This window comes from Ziziphus jujuba, chromosome 1 (assembly GCF_031755915.1).
Source record: "Ziziphus jujuba cultivar Dongzao chromosome 1, ASM3175591v1".
NCBI classification, from domain to species: Eukaryota; Viridiplantae; Streptophyta; class Magnoliopsida; order Rosales; family Rhamnaceae; genus Ziziphus; species Ziziphus jujuba.
Genome location: NC_083379.1, coordinates 6,420,704 through 6,438,401, shown reverse-complemented (window position 1 = coordinate 6,438,401; position 17,698 = coordinate 6,420,704). Strand labels below are relative to the sequence as shown.

The 17,698-nt window shown below is 33.3% G+C and overlaps 3 protein-coding genes across 5 annotated transcripts; all 3 read left to right on the top strand.

Moving 5' to 3' along the window:
- The first annotated feature begins 861 nt into the window (after window positions 1-861).
- On the top strand, window positions 862-6,938 carry LOC125420725 (la-related protein 6A). Its single transcript, XM_048467620.2, has 11 exons — window positions 862-1,197; window positions 1,898-1,979; window positions 4,261-4,355; window positions 4,446-4,517; window positions 4,604-4,683; window positions 4,766-4,850; window positions 5,778-5,825; window positions 5,920-5,985; window positions 6,062-6,199; window positions 6,291-6,384; window positions 6,481-6,938. Exons 1-11 carry the CDS (start codon window positions 973-975, stop codon window positions 6,606-6,608), a joined length of 1,113 nt encoding a protein of 370 aa, XP_048323577.1. The 5' UTR covers window positions 862-972; the 3' UTR covers window positions 6,609-6,938.
- Window positions 6,939-7,488: 550 nt separating this feature from the next.
- Window positions 7,489-11,920, top strand: LOC107409694 (phospho-N-acetylmuramoyl-pentapeptide-transferase homolog). Of its 2 annotated transcripts, none has more exons than XM_048467615.2 (8): window positions 7,489-7,912; window positions 8,262-8,336; window positions 8,713-8,930; window positions 9,143-9,593; window positions 9,706-9,782; window positions 10,365-10,558; window positions 11,113-11,321; window positions 11,495-11,920. In XM_048467615.2, the coding sequence occupies exons 1-8, from the start codon at window positions 7,802-7,804 to the stop codon at window positions 11,675-11,677; spliced, it is 1,518 nt and encodes a 505-aa protein (XP_048323572.2). In that variant the 5' UTR covers window positions 7,489-7,801; the 3' UTR covers window positions 11,678-11,920. The 2 variants fall into 2 exon arrangements, with proteins under 2 accessions (XP_048323572.2, XP_048323573.2); XM_048467616.2 differs by having other exon boundaries at window positions 7,490-7,912; window positions 9,706-9,770.
- A 1,745-nt stretch (window positions 11,921-13,665) lies between these two features.
- Window positions 13,666-16,568, top strand: LOC107406486 (small ribosomal subunit protein uS11x). Of its 2 annotated transcripts, XM_048467696.2 has the most exons (6): window positions 13,666-13,824; window positions 14,848-14,967; window positions 15,051-15,096; window positions 15,490-15,575; window positions 15,781-15,910; window positions 16,230-16,568. In XM_048467696.2, exons 1-6 carry the CDS (start codon window positions 13,822-13,824, stop codon window positions 16,295-16,297), a joined length of 453 nt encoding a protein of 150 aa, XP_048323653.1. In that variant the 5' UTR covers window positions 13,666-13,821; the 3' UTR covers window positions 16,298-16,568. The 2 variants fall into 2 exon arrangements, with proteins under 2 accessions (XP_048323653.1, XP_048323652.1); XM_048467695.2 differs by lacking the exon at window positions 13,666-13,824 and having other exon boundaries at window positions 14,842-14,967.
- The last annotated feature ends 1,130 nt before the right edge of the window (window positions 16,569-17,698 follow it).

Genomic DNA, 17,698 nt, shown 5'->3' with positions numbered 1-17,698 from the left:
TGAAGAGATTGGCCTTGGTAAAGGATTCATGTTAGTACGGTGAATGGAAACAAGGTAGAGATAGGGGAGTTTTGCTTCCGATCGGAAAAAAGATAATTAATGTTGATACTATGAGCCTTCTCTACCTTCATGCTCCGCACTTCTTCTAGGTTGCTTGTGATTGTATTTTGGTATGCCATTGCTGGTGGGGAAGGGATTTGATTTGCATGTCTAATTTTAAGGTTGATCTTGCTTCCTGATATAAAAATATGGAATTCATAATTTAATGGTGTTATAGCGGTGAAATTGCATTGACTATCCAAAACTATTTTTCAAAATTTAGAAATACCATTTTTTATAAATATTTGGGTTCCACTCAAAATTATTTTTGAAAATGTTGAAAAAAAAAATGGTTGGTTTGTAAGTAATTTGTACATTTAAACTCGGATGCTTTTGGTGTACTTATGAATTAAATAAAATGGTTGCACGTGTAATTATTTGATTTGATCAATTGGCCTTATTGTGTTTTTATGTGTATTATTTGACTTGTTGAATTTGATTAGTCCACAATGTTCAAAGTATATTTCAATAGTTTCTATTGCATTTCATGTATTTTTTCAAAGAAAAAAAAGTAAGAAAAATGAATATTTGGTCGTTACTAACTTATGTAATTATGCATTTCGTGTATTTTTTCAAACAAGAAAGTGAGTAATTCCCAAACGTTAAAAAAAAAAAAAATCATAAATAAATAAATAGATATCCGAGTGCATCTGGTTTCGAATGTAGTGGATGTAACTAGTAAAAATTTGAAATCTAGAGTGAAAAAATTACGGAAATACCCCAAAGGATGAATCTAGTATGTAATGGGGATCCAAGCAGAAGAGATGAGAGAGTAGGAGAGGAGAACGGGGAGGCCATTTTTTTTAACGTTTCGAACATTCCAAGGAGCACCTCGGTCTCTTCCTCCTCTCCCCTCTCCCCTCTGTTTCAAAAATGGAAGGCGAAGGGGGGCCCACCGCCACCGAGACCGCCTCCCCCTCATCGTCTCCGCCGCACGAACCCGATTTCTCGCCCGTTGGATCTCCTGATGAAACCGTGTCCGACCTTCCTCCGCTGCCGTCCGAGGACGATCACGATCACGATCATGATCATGGCCCTGATCAATCGGCTGGGACAGGCGGTCTTACTGACGATCTCAAACACAAAATTATCAAGCAGGCAGGCCCTTCCCCGGCTCTTTATGTGTATTTGAATTTGTCCTGTAGCCTTGTGTTTGAACCCTAGAAACTCTTTTGCGCTGTTTGGTTCTTCATAAAATATGCAAACACGTAATTGTAACTGTGCTGTGGAAATTTGGAATTTGAAAAAGATGGTCCATGATTTTGGTTGAGTGAACTTCAATCTTTAGCTAAAGTTTATTTATTTATTTCCCCCCCCCTTGTTTGTTATTGCACAAGGTTTGCCTTATTCAACTTTTGGATGCGGTTGGGTACTGTAATATTTCTAAATACTGAATTTGCTTGCACTTCGAATTGAAGTCCTTTTTCATTAACGAATGGTTAATTGATTCTTGTAAATTTTGATTCAGTTTATTGTTGTTTTCTATATAATGCCATAGATTGTTTCTAGTTGGGATTAGAAGTAAACGAATCCTGTCAAACCAATAAGATAGCCAATGTTCCAAATTAATGAATATGGGTAAAGTATTTACTATGTGCTATTGTTTATTTAAGCAATTAGACTGAATATTGGAGCTGGCGTCTTGTTGAGTAAATGATTTGGCGACAGAGAGAGGGAGGGGGCATTTTTTTTTTTTTAATGCTTTTAGTTTTTATTCCATTGAAATTTCTACTTGTTTTAATTGAATTTCTGATGATATCATACTAGAATTACTGATTTTATTTGGGACATTTTGCAGGTGGAATATTATTTTAGTGATGAAAATTTACCCACAGACAAATATATGATGAGTTTGATTAAAAAGAATAAAGAGGGGTTTGGTAAGTAGTTTATCATGGCCTGATTTAAGTTTTTAACATTATGACTGTTGGTTTATTAGTTTGTGAAAACACCAGTGTTCTTGAGAATTTGCTGTAATGGATGGCTGAATATTGTTTGACATAATTTTGGGATAACTTTTTGTTTGACATCTAATCAATTTTCTGAAGAAATGCTTAGCAGTTTGTGTCTATCTATGTTTTCATGGGTAATCGTCTCTCACGTACTGATAAATAGCTCAAAGAGTGATTAGGCAGAACCTTATTAGCTTATGTTAAGCTGTCATGAAGGCGTCTACGTGTAGTTTTTGATATATTCTTGACTACAATCCAGAAATGAACTATAATAACCTTGCAACACTTGCTGCTATTATCATGCTGTGGACACAAAAATGCATTCTTATCATTTCTATATTTCAGTTTATGACTTGAAGATGCTAATTCATATGAGAATTGAAGTTTACTAGAAGTCTAGGATTGTCTAGTTATAAATTTCTTGTCCTAATTCTTCTATCTCTGCGGCGCTTGAACTTTATAATGTCCATCATTTATATACGATAGCCAGTAAGACAATAATAGAGATGCTGAAGGTGATGAGTAAGGCAGGTACTTCTGACAGGTCGATTTGCCTAGATGTTTTCCTGGTGCAGTTAGATTTTCTGTGCCGAGCATCTAGGATTGGTTGGTCCGAATGACTATGCAACACGCTGCTGACTGATTCCTTCTCTATTCATATTATAAATTTTAATTGGAGCAATTTTTCATTTAAGAGATTCTGCATTTACTCTAGTTTTCAATATTTACTCATGTGAATGTTGCAATTATGTGTGTGTTTACATGACTCTTATTTTGGTCAAGTTTTAGATATTATACAATGAATTTTGGTGTATTTATATATTTGAACTATGAAGAAATGTGAAGCTAAGACCTTATGCAAATTTGCAATCTAGAGTTCTCTTGTTGAATCCCTCCTTTTGATCATAAAAGTTCAGTATTTTTTTTTTTGTTCAACTGATTTTTATTTTGGTCATTAATTGTGTGTTGGAGTTTGTTTTGCAGCACATAAACTCACTTGAATGTGTACTGTTATATGACATTCTTTGCACTGATTTTAATTAAATGATACAATCAAGCAGAATTAAACGCTAAATTTTTTATTGCAATCTTTACTTCTTTTTTCCTCCTTTTTTTTTTTTTTTTTTTTTTTTTTTGTTTGGGCTTAGTCCATTCAATATGGTCATAAAAGTTGTCAGTGTGGCGTTTCTCTTGTGAAAATATAGAGTGAAAGTGTTTAGGTGAAGGTTTTTGTTTTGGAACCCATCAGGCAGTGTGTAAAATTTGCAGACTATCTTGGGTGCAATAATTTGTATTTATATCCTGCTTATTATTGTGAAGAATAAGATATTCTGTTGAATACTTGTGATATAATTGATCTAGGGACTATTTATTTAAATCTTGTCTATTCTATTCTGAAGTACATCATGTATTTTAGATTTATATATTCTATTTGATTATATTTATGCATTTTGATGTGCATATCTTTCTTTGATGTCAATCGAGTCCTCGTTTATCATTCTTAACCTATGTGAAGTTTGTCCCACCTATGAAATATAGTTATCAAATGGATATTGCCTTTTTTATTTGAAAGCATAGGTTGGGATGAATTAGAACTTTTGGTTGGTATTCTTTTAATTTTTAATTTCACTGAATATTCATCCAATTCTGAAGGCACTTCTTTTGCATACATCTACCATTAACTGTTTTATATAATGTAATCACGTGTACTTACATTAAAATTATGGCTGTTGATTTTGTTGTACCTCATTCAGGTTACTAATATGAAGTTTCTCATGGTTGTCCTCAAATTAGGGAGTTAGGACTTTGTGAGTCAGCTTCTTAGTTCATTAGTGAATGTCATCTTGATAACTATGTAGGCCTTAGTAATAGGCATAGGTTTCATAAACTGTAGTTTGGTGTCAACATGGCAACGGCTATCTTGATTCTCTTTAGGCTCGTTGCCCTTCTGATCCTTAGTAGAGGTACTTTTTTCCTTTCATTTGAACTGGCTTTACTCCCTTTATTTCTTTATGATTTGAAGTTACATGTACTTTTTTTTTTTAACTTCTTTGTTTATTTTCTATGGATTAAATGTTATTTCAAATTTTTTTTTTTTCATCCATCAATTTCTACTAGTATTTCTTTTTGAAAAGAAAATAAATAAAAAATTGCCTATTATTATTCTTTATCTCACTCTGTTTATATATTTTGGCATATGTTTCTGCAGTTCCTATTTCAGTTATTGCTTCCTTTAGGAAGATGAAAAAGCTTATGCGAGACCATTTACTAATAGCCGCTGCGCTAAGGGAGTCTTCCCTTCTTGTAATATTCTTCTTTTCTGTAATTAATGCATCAAGTGTTGATGAAGTCCTAAACGTGCTTAACATTGTAAGGGAAATTCCATTCTTCTAGGTTGTAAGTTCAGATGGAAAGAAGGTGAAACGACTTCATCCTCTTCCACATACTGATATCAGGGATCCAAAGGTATTAACTTTTGAGGAAAATCTCATTATTTACGATATTTTTATTATTGCTAGAAGTTTTCTGGCCCTCTAATTTCTGCACCCTAGTTATGCACTGTTTTGGTAGAGAATCTACCAGAGGATCATTCAGTGGAGAACATTAAAAAAATATTTGGTGAAGCTGGAAAGTATGTCCCCTCCCTACTTCCGTATTTGGTTGTGTTGATTCTTTCTGCAGTTTGTGACATTGAATGCTTCTTTAATTTCCAGTATAAAGAATGTATCCATACGTGATCCACATGCTCCGGAAGAGTCATCGAAAAGCAACAAGGCTGAGAAGCATGTCAGTAGTAAGGTATGTAAGTGAAATAACATGGACTTGGACTGGTGTATCCTGCCATGTTTCAGTTATTCATAGATTGCATGTTTTATTTCCTGGAATTTTGATTTTTTATTTTTAATTGAAATTATTCTGTATATGTTGACTGATTGATATAGAGATGAGAGATCAGCATTCTATTGAAGGTATAATTGTTGGTCTTTACTGAATAGCAAATTGCATCTCGTATAATTTCAATGTTTTATAATTTTTTTGCTTATTTGATAATTTGCTTTTGTGGTGTGATCAATGTACAATGGTTGCTACATTCAGTGATTTAGCCTTTAGCTACTAGTTGTATGGTTCAATGATCAACCATTTTGCTATGGGGCTCAGTTAGAATTGTTCATGCATACTGATGCTGTTTAAGAGTAGAAATTCTTTTCCTTCGATATCATTATTTGATTAACCTTTTGTTTTGTTTTGATCAGCAGTCAGGAGGTCCCATTTGTTTACAGTATACAAACTGGATATAGTTATTTTAATTGTTATGGAACGATAGTGCTTTTTGGTTATCTATCTTGAGGAATAATGGTTACAGTAGATAATGACAAGTTTATAGATTAGGATACAAGTGTGCGAAAATAGGCTTTATTTGGCATGGGGTCTTTATGAAATCAAATTTGAGTTTTTAGTCATCAATGTGAACCTGTAACTTGGTTTGGTAAATACAGAAGAAAACTTCTTTGATTTGATTTTGCTAAGAAAGTGTAACTTCTTTTTGATGTTACAGACCTATTCAGCGTTTTCACTAGGAGATTCTACAATGAACATAGATTTTTTGGTGCTATGCTTTTGTTGTTAGCTAGAAAGCTTTGCATTGATGATGATAATTAAACATATGTATAGATGATACATTTGTATGCTTCAGACCACTTTATTTATTCTGATTTCTTTTTGCAGTTGCATGCCCTTGTAGAGTACGAGACTGTTGAGGCTGCTGAAAAAGCTGTGAGTTTCTGGCTGTTTTAAATATATTCCCATCTGATTTCTGTTGCTTGGATTTTCGAGTAAGGGCTCAGTTTTGTGGTGGATATTGGATCAGGTGGCTACTTTGAATAATGAACAGGACTGGAGAAATGGCATGCGGGTCAAGCTTCTGAAACGAATGGTATTGGCCTGCTTCATCCTTTCTATCCATCACTTCCAGCAATTACTGGAACTAATATGAGTATTTTATGTCTTAGGGGAAGTACGGACAGAGAAAACAGACCTGGAGGGCTTCTGATTCTGAGAAGAATCATACTACCCGGTTGTCTGATCGAATGGGATATGAGGAGAATCACAATTCAGTTGAGCATCATGATGATACACCTGATGAAGAGGCAAGTTGTTTTCTGTTCTTATTTTCAGAGTATTGGTAGGCATGTAATCTCATGTAGGTAGTATTAATTGTGTTGCTTCTCTGTTATCTAGGATGCGGATCAATTGCATAAAGAGAAAAATGGACATAGGGACCGAAACCGAGGACGAGGTGGAAGGCAAAAGCATCGTGGCACCAATGGGCATGGTACCTAGACAAAGTTCCACTCTAGGTTCCATTCCATTTAGATCAATTTATGTTTCGATTGAAAACTTAAATATCTGATATTTCTTACCTCCTCAGGCCATGGAACTACTTGGTCTAGTCATGCACATGAACCCTCAAAGCCGCCACCTGGCCCAAGGATGCCTGATGGAACCAGAGGATTCACAATGGGGCGTGGTCGACCTCCAAATTCAAATCAAAGTTAGCAAGGCGATTTGATGAAAAAAATATCTATAGGGAGGTTGTTTAGTGTTTAGCCGTATTTCTTGTATTAACAGGGAGATGTGGAAGTTGTAAGTTGACAATGTGACAGAAAAGGCGTGCAGGCGAGAATGTGGTTGAACATGCATGCAAGCAATGTATTTGTATAAGTGCTTTCCCTCTCTTCTCTGTTTGTGCCTTTGTTTTTTATTTTGGATTAAGCGTCGGATTGCTGTGAATTGAACAAGAACGTATGTGGGTCATTCAGACAGAGTGATTGAGAAATTGTTTGTTTGACCACCACAATGAAAAAATAGATTATAATGTTTAAATTATGAGGACAGTTCTTTTGAACGTATTTTTCAATAATAATTTTAAAGAGCTTAACTATGGTCTTTTCTCCTTCGGAATAAGTGCTCTTAAACGTACAGATTTTTAAAATGTACGTTTAACTTTAATCCCTGTGCGGATTGTGAGCAATGGGAACTTTGGGCTGTTTTAAGAATTTTGATATTCTGATTTATTTTTTCATATTGGTAAATGTATTCTCAATTACTCATATGATTATTATCTTTTTTTTTTTTTTTTTGGGTAATAAATCTGATATAATTTGTTGGCTGCGGAGAGGTGTAGCGATTATTATGATGCTAAAAAGGTCAGAAACTAAAGTGCAAAATTAAAAATAATAATAATAATAATTAATTTAAATAAATAGTGTAGGTGCAAAAAACCGAACGAAAGGATATGCAGAGTCACAGGGGTGGGGTAACGCTGTCAGGATATGACCAATCACCATTGCCCACCGAATCAGCAAGCAACATGCGTGTACGTGGCAGCTGACGTTGCTGAAAAAAACAAATATAAAACAAAAACAACAACGTTTGCGAGAATTTCGAAGTGGTTCTGTTCTTTCAGCAATCCTTTCCCTCCTCTTACTCTCTGTAGTTTCGTGGACTTTTGGAAATATTTTTATATAATATTTGTATTTTTATATAAATTATTACGAAAAAAAACTGAATAATAGAATATACCGTCCCCAATGCACCAACATTGAGTCACTGCTCTTTTAATCTTTAATGGCCTCCTCCTCCTCCTCCTCCTCCTCCTTCTCCTTCTTCTTCTTCTCTCTTTCCTTCCTCCTCTCACCAAACTCTTCAAGATCTGATCGTTGTGTTTCTTCCTCTTCTTCTTCAAAGCCATGCCGTCTCGTTCTATGAATGTTCCTGACCTCGCCTGCTTTCTTCCTACGCTTCCTCGTCTTCGATGCGATTCGCTCTTGCAACGCTCTGATTTCTCTTCCGCTCTTAAGGTTTTTTTATTTTATTTTTTTGATTTCCTTTTATTATTTTTTTCAGTTGCTACATATTACGCTGCAATCTTAATTTGTCAATAGACCAAGCAGAAAAACATTTCCAATTTTGTAAAAATTGTTGTTTAATGTTGCTTTCCCGTACATTAACAGAAATTTAAGGCTCTTCGATATGCTCAAGTTGTTTTCTTCGAATTGGACTTGATTTTTAGAGCTTCCAAATTGTTCACATTATCTAAAACAAGTTTTTTTTTTTTTTTTTTTTTAAAACAAACCGTGTAGTTGGTTGATATGGTGTATTTTTATATTGATTTTGTTTTATGAATTTAATGACTGTATGGCTTTGTAGTTAACTGGATCAAACATTCGAAGACGTAAGGGTCGTTTGCCGCTTCGTCATGTTCATTTCAGGGCCTTTGATGGGGTAATTTAACTGTTAAAACCCTTCTCTCTTTAAGGCTGTTGATGATTACCTTTGTTCAGTTATTTGTTCTAGTTTACTTGTTTTGTTTTTGTCATTTATATATTTATATATATCAATATAAGATTTATCACATTTTGGAACCAGTTATTCTTTATTTGTAAGCTTAAATGTGTGCAACATTTCATTTGATAGAATAGTAATTAGATGGGGCCATTGAACAATCTTTTAGATATGACAGAGCTGGGATTACATTTAGAAGGAGAATGCAGAATATTAAGTCTATGCGTCTGTGTCTCTATGTGCTTTGTATATGGTATGTGTAACTGATTAACAAGAAACAATACGCATTATATTGAGGAGATTTTGTATTCCTTAGGATTCAGGTGATATTTCATCACTGGATGATTGGGGTCACACAGAGGAGACCATTCCACAGACAATTTCTTCCAGTGATGGTGAAGATAGCGATGCAGAATTCGTACTAACTCCTGTAAATGATATTGAATTGCCCGCTATCAGTGTTTCAAACAATGATGCTCTAACACTGACTGCTCATCGGCTTGCAATGCTTGGAAGACAGCATAAAAGACACAGGCAAGTATATGTGGCCGAAAATAAATTTCCTGCATAGCATTCCTTATTGGCCATTGCTGATCTTTTACCCTTTTCTTCGCTTCTACTTCTGTGTGATATTTTGAGTCCCAAGTTGAAAAGACATCACTCCAAGTAGTTGTACTAAACTAATAGTGAGGATTTTGAACACTGTTATATAGTTTTTGACCAGTCTTTGACACGCTATTTTGCAGGATCAAACATGGAGTCTTAGTTAATGCTGGTCTGATTATCTTCTTAATTGTGGTACTTGTGTATGTGGATTGGTGTGCTTGGCGGATTGTTAGACTGCCTTTAGATCCATTTCACTTGACCCGCCCCTTTCTAATATCAGTCATTCTAGCCTCTTGTGCTGGCTATATATGTGTCCCGTTACTCTATGGCTTGAAGGTCTATCAAATAATCAGGAAAGAAGGCCCAGTTAGACACTCTTTAAAAAAGAGAACTCCCACAATGGGTGGACTGTTTTTTATACCTGTTGGTGTACTTGTTGCAAAATTTATGGCTGGTTTTTCTTCTAGTGAAGTTTCTGGAGCAGCTGCTGCAACTCTAGCATTTGCTGCAATTGGATTAAGCGATGATATGTTCAGCTTAATCAAGAATCAAAATAGTGGTTTATCTCCGTGGCTAAAAATTCTCCTTGAGGTGAAACTTCTGCACTGTTGCTTCTGTTGAATTTAAAATATTAGCTGCTTTTGATTTAACAGTTGTGTGCTTCATAACATTGTTAGTAACATTAGTAGTTAATACTTCACAGGCAGCTGTTGGGACCTGGTTTTCATTTTGGTTGGATACTGCAAGTATATCATCACCCTACGGCATGTATACCTTCTTGTAACTAATCTGATCAACATTTTTCTGATGGTAACTCACATATCTATTCTTGTGTTGAAAAACTGATCAGAAACTATCAACTTATATTTAAAAAAAATGGAATTTTTAGATATCATTGACCCTGTATAGGGTGCTAGGCCACATTTTCGATGAATTGTATAACTTGTAATAATTATTTACTTCTCTCAACTCTCCATTCCTCACCCAAAGAAAGAACATAAATACATGTACATGCACTCTAAAAGAAACAAATGTATGCAAAATATGACTACTTCATATTCTAATTGTGATGAATATCCTAAACTTACTATAATCGTATCTCATATATGGTTGTAGACTTGTAGTTTCACGTACAACATTAACACATGGAAAGAGATGGTAGGAAGTTCAGTGGAAACATTGTTGTTTATAAGAAGTTTTGGTAACAATGTGGAATTAGATTTAAGTAGTCCAGGAACTGTGTTTACTTATCATTGGCCTTTTTTATGAATTTAGCACTTGGACGGCATGTGTATATTATCTCTCTCAAAATTATTGCTTTTACCCCAGATTCAATTTTTTTTTTTTTTTTTTTAAATGCAGGAAACTGTTGGTTCCCCTTCCTGCTTCACTTGGCCTAGTGTGCCTGGGAAAATTTTATTTAATGTTGACTTCATTTTGTTTCGTTTCAATGGCAAATGGGGTTAACTTAACAGATGGCCTTGATGGACTGGCTGGTGGGACTGCTGCACTGGCTTTTATTGGAATGTCTATTGCAGTGCTTCCAATATGTTCTGGTGAGTTATGAGTGTTTTGTTAAGTAATAATGTAAATTATTGTGGATCATTACCTTTTGTGGTTTGATATAATCTTAAACAAGCAGTAGAGATGGGAAATCATATAGTAGTGCAAAATTACGTAAAAGTAGAATTAGAATTTAGTATGCATTGATGTATGTGGTGCTATGGAGGAATCATATGTTAAGTGTCATTTGTTGATTTTTGAAAGGCTGCTACACTTCATGTCGCATAGTTAGTTTATTTGTATAAGTACGTAATATAATTTAAGTCTTTATGCATGAATTTACAAAGACATGCAAAATTTTCAAATTTATTGTTTGGCTTACCTAATAATTACACTTTTCAAAACACTGTTGTCTACAAAAGAAAATAATTGAATACAAACCACAAATAAGAAGAAGATAGCTTGAGGTGGAAGACCAATATTTTCTTATGGCTGAATAGGAAAAAAATATCTGACATTCTATTGTTTGTTGGAGGTTGGATTATATTATGCCAATTTGCATGACATTGACATTCTATTGACCAAAATGTTTTACGTTCCAAACCAGATCTAGCCATATTTGGAGCATCAATGGCCGGTGCCTGTGTTGGATTTCTTTTGCACAATCGCTACAAAGCATCTGTATTTATGGGAGATACTGGATCCGTGGCACTAGGTGGAGCCTTGGCTGCAATGGCTGCTTGTACCGGAATGTTCCTTCCATTATTTGTTGCATCTGGTATCTTTGTCATGGAAGCATCATCTGTTATTATGCAGGTTCCTATCTATTTCCGGCCCTTTCAACCCATTCCCATTGTTTTTCTACTAGCTTTCTATCTTATCCCTATGTATATCTTTGTCATTGTCATTCTTGATTGTTGCTCGTATGATTGGATGTTTGGCTCAAAAAGTGAAGTTTTCCCGTCTTAATTGTTGACATTGCATTTTAGGTAATGTACTTTAAGACAACCAATTATTTCCTGGGAGCTGGGCGTCGCCTATTTCGAATGGCACCCTTTCATCATCACCTCGAGTCATGCGGGCTCAAAGAACCAGTAATTGTTGCAGGAGCATATGTTATGTCGTCTGCATTGGCTTTATTTGCTGGCTATTTGGGCCTTATATCTGCATAGTGGCTTGGAAGCTTTCGTCCTGACTTGTAGTTAGGTTGCTAGTATTACTATTTTCTTTCTTTCATATTTTGATATGATTTATTATTTTTGTTGAAGTTTTTGCTTAGTTAGGTCACCATTTTTTATACCTCGCTTGCCAAAATAAGAGCAAGAGAGAAATAGGATTTGTATACAGGTTGAGTTCTATGTTTGATTTTTATGATAGTGATATCATTTTATAAGTTGATTATATTAATTTTATTACATTATGGTGAAAAAACATATAAAGAAGCATTTGGATGGTTAAAAATCAGAACATAATAAGAAACAATTAAATTAAAATAATAAAATAAAATTGGTGTGGTGAAGTTTATTACTGTTATAATTATTTTCATGTGTTTAATTTCACACATGCCGGAGTATTAAAAAACAAAAAAAAAAAAAATTCACCAATGCCTTAATGTCCCCTTACATGTAGTAGTGGGCAAAATCCAATCCAATCCGTCCAACTTGTTCAATCCAATCTGTTTTTAACGGTTTGGATTGGATTTTTATATCAATTGAATTGCATTTGATTCAAAATATGATAAATTATATAGATTTGATTGGTTTTGTATTGGAAATATAAATTTAATCCAATCCAATCCAAATAATTATATTATATAATTAAAAAATTATATATATTTTTATTTTTTTCATTTTTATATATTAATTTTTAACTTTTTTTTTTCTATTTTTATATATTAATTATATATATATATATATATTTTTTACATCCCCGAACCCCAAATCGATTTTTGAGTGAATAAATTTTGATAAATGTATTATTTTACATTATTTATTCTAACAATTTTAATTTAATTTTGTAGGAGTAATATGTGATATTAATGCTTGTTACTTGATAAGTGCATAATGTGTATCATTTGCTATATTTTCTTTTTTATTTTCCATTGTAGACTATGTTGTATATTCTAATTGTATTTTATGTTTGGATAATTATAATTTATTATTTATATTTTGTATTTGGAAAATTTTTTATTTGTATTATGTATTTATAAATTAGTAAGTTTCAAACCGATCAACCAATCAAAACCAAAACGATCCTAAATGGTTTGGTTTGGATTTAACGTTTTAATGGTTTATTTTGGATTGCATATTAAAAAAACCGATAAATATGGATTGGATTGTATTTTAGTCCAAAACCGAACCAATTCAATCCATGCCTATCCCTACTTACATGGGGATAAAGGTAGGGATAAATAAAATAAAATAAAAATACTGTTTAAATATTTAAAGGTTTGGCAATCTTGCTTGGCTTCAAATTTTTATTTATTTATTGTGAGAAAAGAGCCTAGCTTCAAGTCAATGGGTCACCGGTGATAATGAATAATGGAAAGGCTTGTTTTTGTTTGACCCACAAAATTAGCTATATTTAATATAAATATATATATATAGATATTTGTGCATCGTATCAAAATCGATATTTTTTATACATAGTAAATATAACAGAGTTCATATTTTTTTTTCAAAAAATATCAATTTTTAATACAATTCGCATACAAACGGTCTACACTGTAGAATTATTATATATATAGAGAGAGAGAAATTTAAACTCCTGATTATTATTAATGGACAAATATAATATATATTATATATTTTTTGCAAACAGGGTACTTGGTAGTTTGGGAGTTTGTTATACTTCGTAGTTTGGAAGTAAATTTGATTATTGTAAAAGACGTATAATATCTTTTTGTTAAACTTTTAAATATAAAATTATCCATTGATAAAAATAATATTTCAGAGAGCATACATTTCACGGTATAAAATTAAAATATCTTGATAATTTATGATGTAAGGAGTAAGTGACCCCAATTTATAATTTTTATTTATCTATTTATAAAGTTTTGGTGCCGAGTAATTTTGTACTGAAAATGGAAATATTTTGATAAAAAAGAAACCAAAATAAATAAATACCATCGCAATAAAGTACAAAGTAAAGGTCATTTATGTCAATTCAAATTATTAGAGTGTCATCGCAAAACCCTAATCTTTGTGCCATATAAACCAAAGCAGACACAGAGGTTCACTCTCTTCCTCCGTAGGGTTTACAGGTAGAAGGAGATTTACCAAGGAACCCTAATTCTCCATCTCGTCGTTTCGGAAACATGGTAAGCAAATCTCTACCCGATCTGCATCTAGTGAAATTTCCTTTTTGCTCAAAAGTATTTCGCTTTCATGCCCTTCAATGCAGTGTTGCAAGCGACGTTCGTGTTTATTTTATTAGACCATGGAATGTCAGTGTATTATTGTTTATTTAAGATCGAGAATGCTAAATTTCTGTTCTTTCTGCTTAAAGATTTAAACTTTTAACTTGGATTTAAATTGGTATTGATATACATACAACATTAATAGATAAGGTTTCTGTAATTCATGTCTTAGTATAATTAGATTTTGAATATTTTGATTTACATGTGTTAATTCGTTGTTTTCATATACTCCCTTAAATTCTGACAAGTCTTAAGTTTAATGTATTCAATTTGTACCAAAGACACAAACTTGATTTCTTCACAATTAATCAAGTCGTTTACCTTTTGCCTGCATTTCAACGTATTTGAAAGCAAGATGTGGTTGTCTTTTTTTTTCTTTTCTTTTTTTCTTTTTTATTTTTTTTTAAGGACTTCCAAATGTTCATCGTTGAATATGCCTGTAAATTAGTATTATCCATTCGCATTCCCTTAAAAGAGATCTGAAATGCTCTCCATGCCACTGTCCGTGGTCTTAACTTTTTAAATGTTGTTTTGACTTGGGCTTCCCTAGCATTGGAAGATGGCTAATCTTTTAAAGAAGAAAAAAAAAAAAAATTGGAGAGAAATAATGTTGTTGGTAATCTGTAGAAATAGTGTGTAAACAGCTTTCACATGACGTTACCTATCATCTTGTCTAAAGTTGTAGAGGTTGGAAATGTGGGTATTTTTCCTTCGAAAGTAATACCAGACCTTGTAATGTTTTGTGTTTGTCAATCATGTACTTTGGGAAGGGTAGGCTTAGCTACGATATATTAGCTCATAAGACTAATCTGCAGGAGACTCCTATAGCATCTAGTTTCAACCCAACGATGATAAGCATTTATTTGGACTAGCTTTTATAACTTGGAGTCTTTAACTTTCTTAGTTGTGTCATGATTGATGCAGTCGAAGAAGAAGACCAGAGAACCAAAAGAAGAAAATATTACCCTTGGACCTGCTGTCAAAGATGGAGAACATGTTTTTGGGGTGGCTCACATTTTTGCGTCATTCAATGACACATTTATTGTAAGTCGTGGTTTATTTCTTATATGCATCTTAGGTTATGTACCATTTCTTGTTGTAATTTTTGTTTCTTGTTTATATTGCAGCATGTGACTGATCTCTCAGGAAGAGAAACCATTGTCCGCATCACTGGTAGGAAAATATTTTCTCAAGAAGATTTTTTCACATCTTTTAGATTAATTTAGTATTTAAATGAATATCAATCTTAAATCTATGGTATCGGTATTGGTAGTGGTATTGGATTGTCTTTTGAATTTGATTTTACTTAATGAAAAATGAAATGTATGTTGTTGCCTGTATATCCTAAATCGTATCTATTGATTCTAAGGCTCAATAGTATGAATAATTCTATGGTTTCTCGTCAAGCATGTCTGTTCCCAGTGTTGAATGCATGTTACAAGTATCAGGCTACAAAAACCTTGTTTCTATTTAAATCTAGAATTTTGTTTGTATACACTATGTAGGTTTTTTCTTTAATCTTACTCGTAGTTTGTCATAATTGTATTGTCTTTTCTTAAATTGTAGGTGGTATGAAGGTGAAAGCTGATAGAGATGAATCTTCCCCATATGCTGCCATGCTTGCAGCACAGGATGTTGCCCAGAGATGCAAGGTGGTGATCCATATGATATGGTCTTCTTGCTGTTTTTATTATTATTAATAATATTATTTTATTTTTTAAGTTTTAAATTTAAGCATTACTTTTTGAGCAATTCATTGATCAAATTTTGCTGGCACTTGGATTTTCTGGTTGTAATTATGCTTGTATGTAAAATTGATTTTGTTAGCTTGACTGAATTCTGATTCTGATGGAGCAGGAATTAGGTATAACTGCTCTTCATATTAAGCTCCGAGCTACTGGAGGAAACAAAACAAAGACTCCTGGTCCTGGTGCCCAGTCTGCATTGCGTGCTCTTGCTCGTTCTGGGATGAGAATTGGCCGTATTGGTAAGATCCTAATTTTCTTGGAGTTGGCTTCATAACATATTTTTATCATATATCACACTCAACGAAAGGCACGGACAATTCTTGAAATTTTTTAGTTTTCACTTTCTGTAGTCATGCTTGCTTATATGCACACAAACACTTGCATTTACATGCACTGGTACCTGCAAGCGTTTTACTAGTTTATGCGACGACTGCATGAGTACTTGCACAAAGAGTCATTTATTAACGTGTCCTGCTTTGCAATGTTTATTTTTATTTAGGTCTTTTAACCATGTTGAAATTCATTAAAGTTGACAGTGCATCTCCTGTTGTGTTTCAGAGGATGTTACTCCAATTCCGACAGACAGCACCCGTAGAAAGGGTGGTAGAAGAGGGAGAAGGCTGTGAGTGCATTTTTTCCCTTGTTTGTGCTATATATGGTTGACCATTGCGGGACTTATGTGGACTTGTATTTTTCAATGGTGTGAGCTATATCATCACAATTGCTGTGCTTTAGTGGGATAATGACACATCTAAAGTCTAAACTAGGATGATATTTTTTTTTCCAGTTTTGAAATTGATATTTAGTTTTTCTCAATTTTGGTGATGCGAAATATCTATTCTAAATGGTGTAGAAATAGTCGTGGTATTTTTATGGAATATCTGATTTTACTGCTTATCACGGTGATTGATATTGCCTTGAGTAGTTGCATCAAGGTATAATATATACTGTGCTTCTGGTGCCTTTTGGTTCTTGTTCTACACTTGAGTTTCAAGTTCAGTCCGTTGCCATGGATTGAATTCAGATATGATTACATAAACCCTGCCTTCCATTTTCCTCATCGTAACGTTATCTCCCGCTTTCTTAAAGTAGCTACTTGTTGTTATGCCTGCTCTTCCTCTCTCCAGAAATATTTATTATTTACCATATCATTGTTAATCAAAATATCAAGAAAAGATAATTGACGTCTTGAATATTTATACTCGTATATAGGGGTATAAAGAAGGTTGGCCAATAACTAGTTTATTAATTATTATAGTTAAATTTTATGAAATATGCAATTATAATGTGCTTGATGGTGTTTTTCTTTGAAAAAAAGTCTTACCAGCCTAACTTTTCAAAGTACTTATAAACAAAAATTATTATTATTTCCTTTTTCTACTTCACTTGGTACTTTGTTCTTTGGTCATGAATTCAACGGTATAAGTTTAGAATTTGTTCACCCAAAAAAGTAAATAAATAAATCAAGGCATAAAGTTTGGAAAGTTTAGAAATCAAAAAAGGTGGGAAGCCGTCGGACTGACTGGTTTGCAACATAGTGTGGGACAGCATGACGCATTCTGTGACATTAATACACTTTATCATTCTACCATAATTATCCAAAGAAATATATGATATCATGCTACCTTTGGATTATTTTTGGGGTCAATATGTTTAATTTTTCTTAGTCAACAGTGATATTATTGTTTGTTTGGCTAAAAAAATTGGTAGAATCTCTATCCTCTGCCATTGAGCATCGATTACTATCATTTTCTTGGTCCATATAGCACGTCAAACTGGCTTTTGCTTCTTTGTAAATAGTGAATCTTCTCGCCCCTTGTAATAACAATAATTGTCTTTTGTCATTAATTTTCTAGAAAATTCAGCAAAGAATTAAAGAAACGTAAAAGATTGTCGCTTTTATTTAATTCGTTTGAAAAAGAAAGCAATTTATTACGTAAAAGTTGCGTTTGGAAATCAAAATTCATTAAAAAATAAAATAAAATAAAATTTGTTTATTTAAAAGTCTTTTACGTTACCGCGCACCA

Bases quoted from the DNA above. Each gene is read 5' to 3' on its own strand.
- LOC125420725 (XM_048467620.2), top strand. From the start codon at position 973: ATGGAAGGCGAAGGGGGGCCCACCGCCACCGAGACCGCCTCCCCCTCA. The intron at 1,980-4,260 runs GTAAGTAGTTTA...ATGTTTCTGCAG, and splicing joins AAAGAATAAAGAGGGGTTTG to TTCCTATTTCAGTTATTGCT. The intron at 4,518-4,603 runs GTATTAACTTTT...TCTGCACCCTAG, and splicing joins CTGATATCAGGGATCCAAAG to TTATGCACTGTTTTGGTAGA.
- LOC107409694 (XM_048467615.2), top strand. From the start codon at position 7,802: ATGCCGTCTCGTTCTATGAATGTTCCTGACCTCGCCTGCTTTCTTCCT. The intron at 10,559-11,112 runs GTGAGTTATGAG...GTTCCAAACCAG, and splicing joins AGTGCTTCCAATATGTTCTG to ATCTAGCCATATTTGGAGCA. The intron at 11,322-11,494 runs GTTCCTATCTAT...ATTGCATTTTAG, and splicing joins CATCATCTGTTATTATGCAG to GTAATGTACTTTAAGACAAC.
- LOC107406486 (XM_048467695.2), top strand. From the start codon at position 14,842: ATGCAGTCGAAGAAGAAGACCAGAGAACCAAAAGAAGAAAATATTACC. The intron at 15,097-15,489 runs GTAGGAAAATAT...CTTAAATTGTAG, and splicing joins AACCATTGTCCGCATCACTG to GTGGTATGAAGGTGAAAGCT. The intron at 15,911-16,229 runs GTAAGATCCTAA...GTTGTGTTTCAG, and splicing joins GATGAGAATTGGCCGTATTG to AGGATGTTACTCCAATTCCG.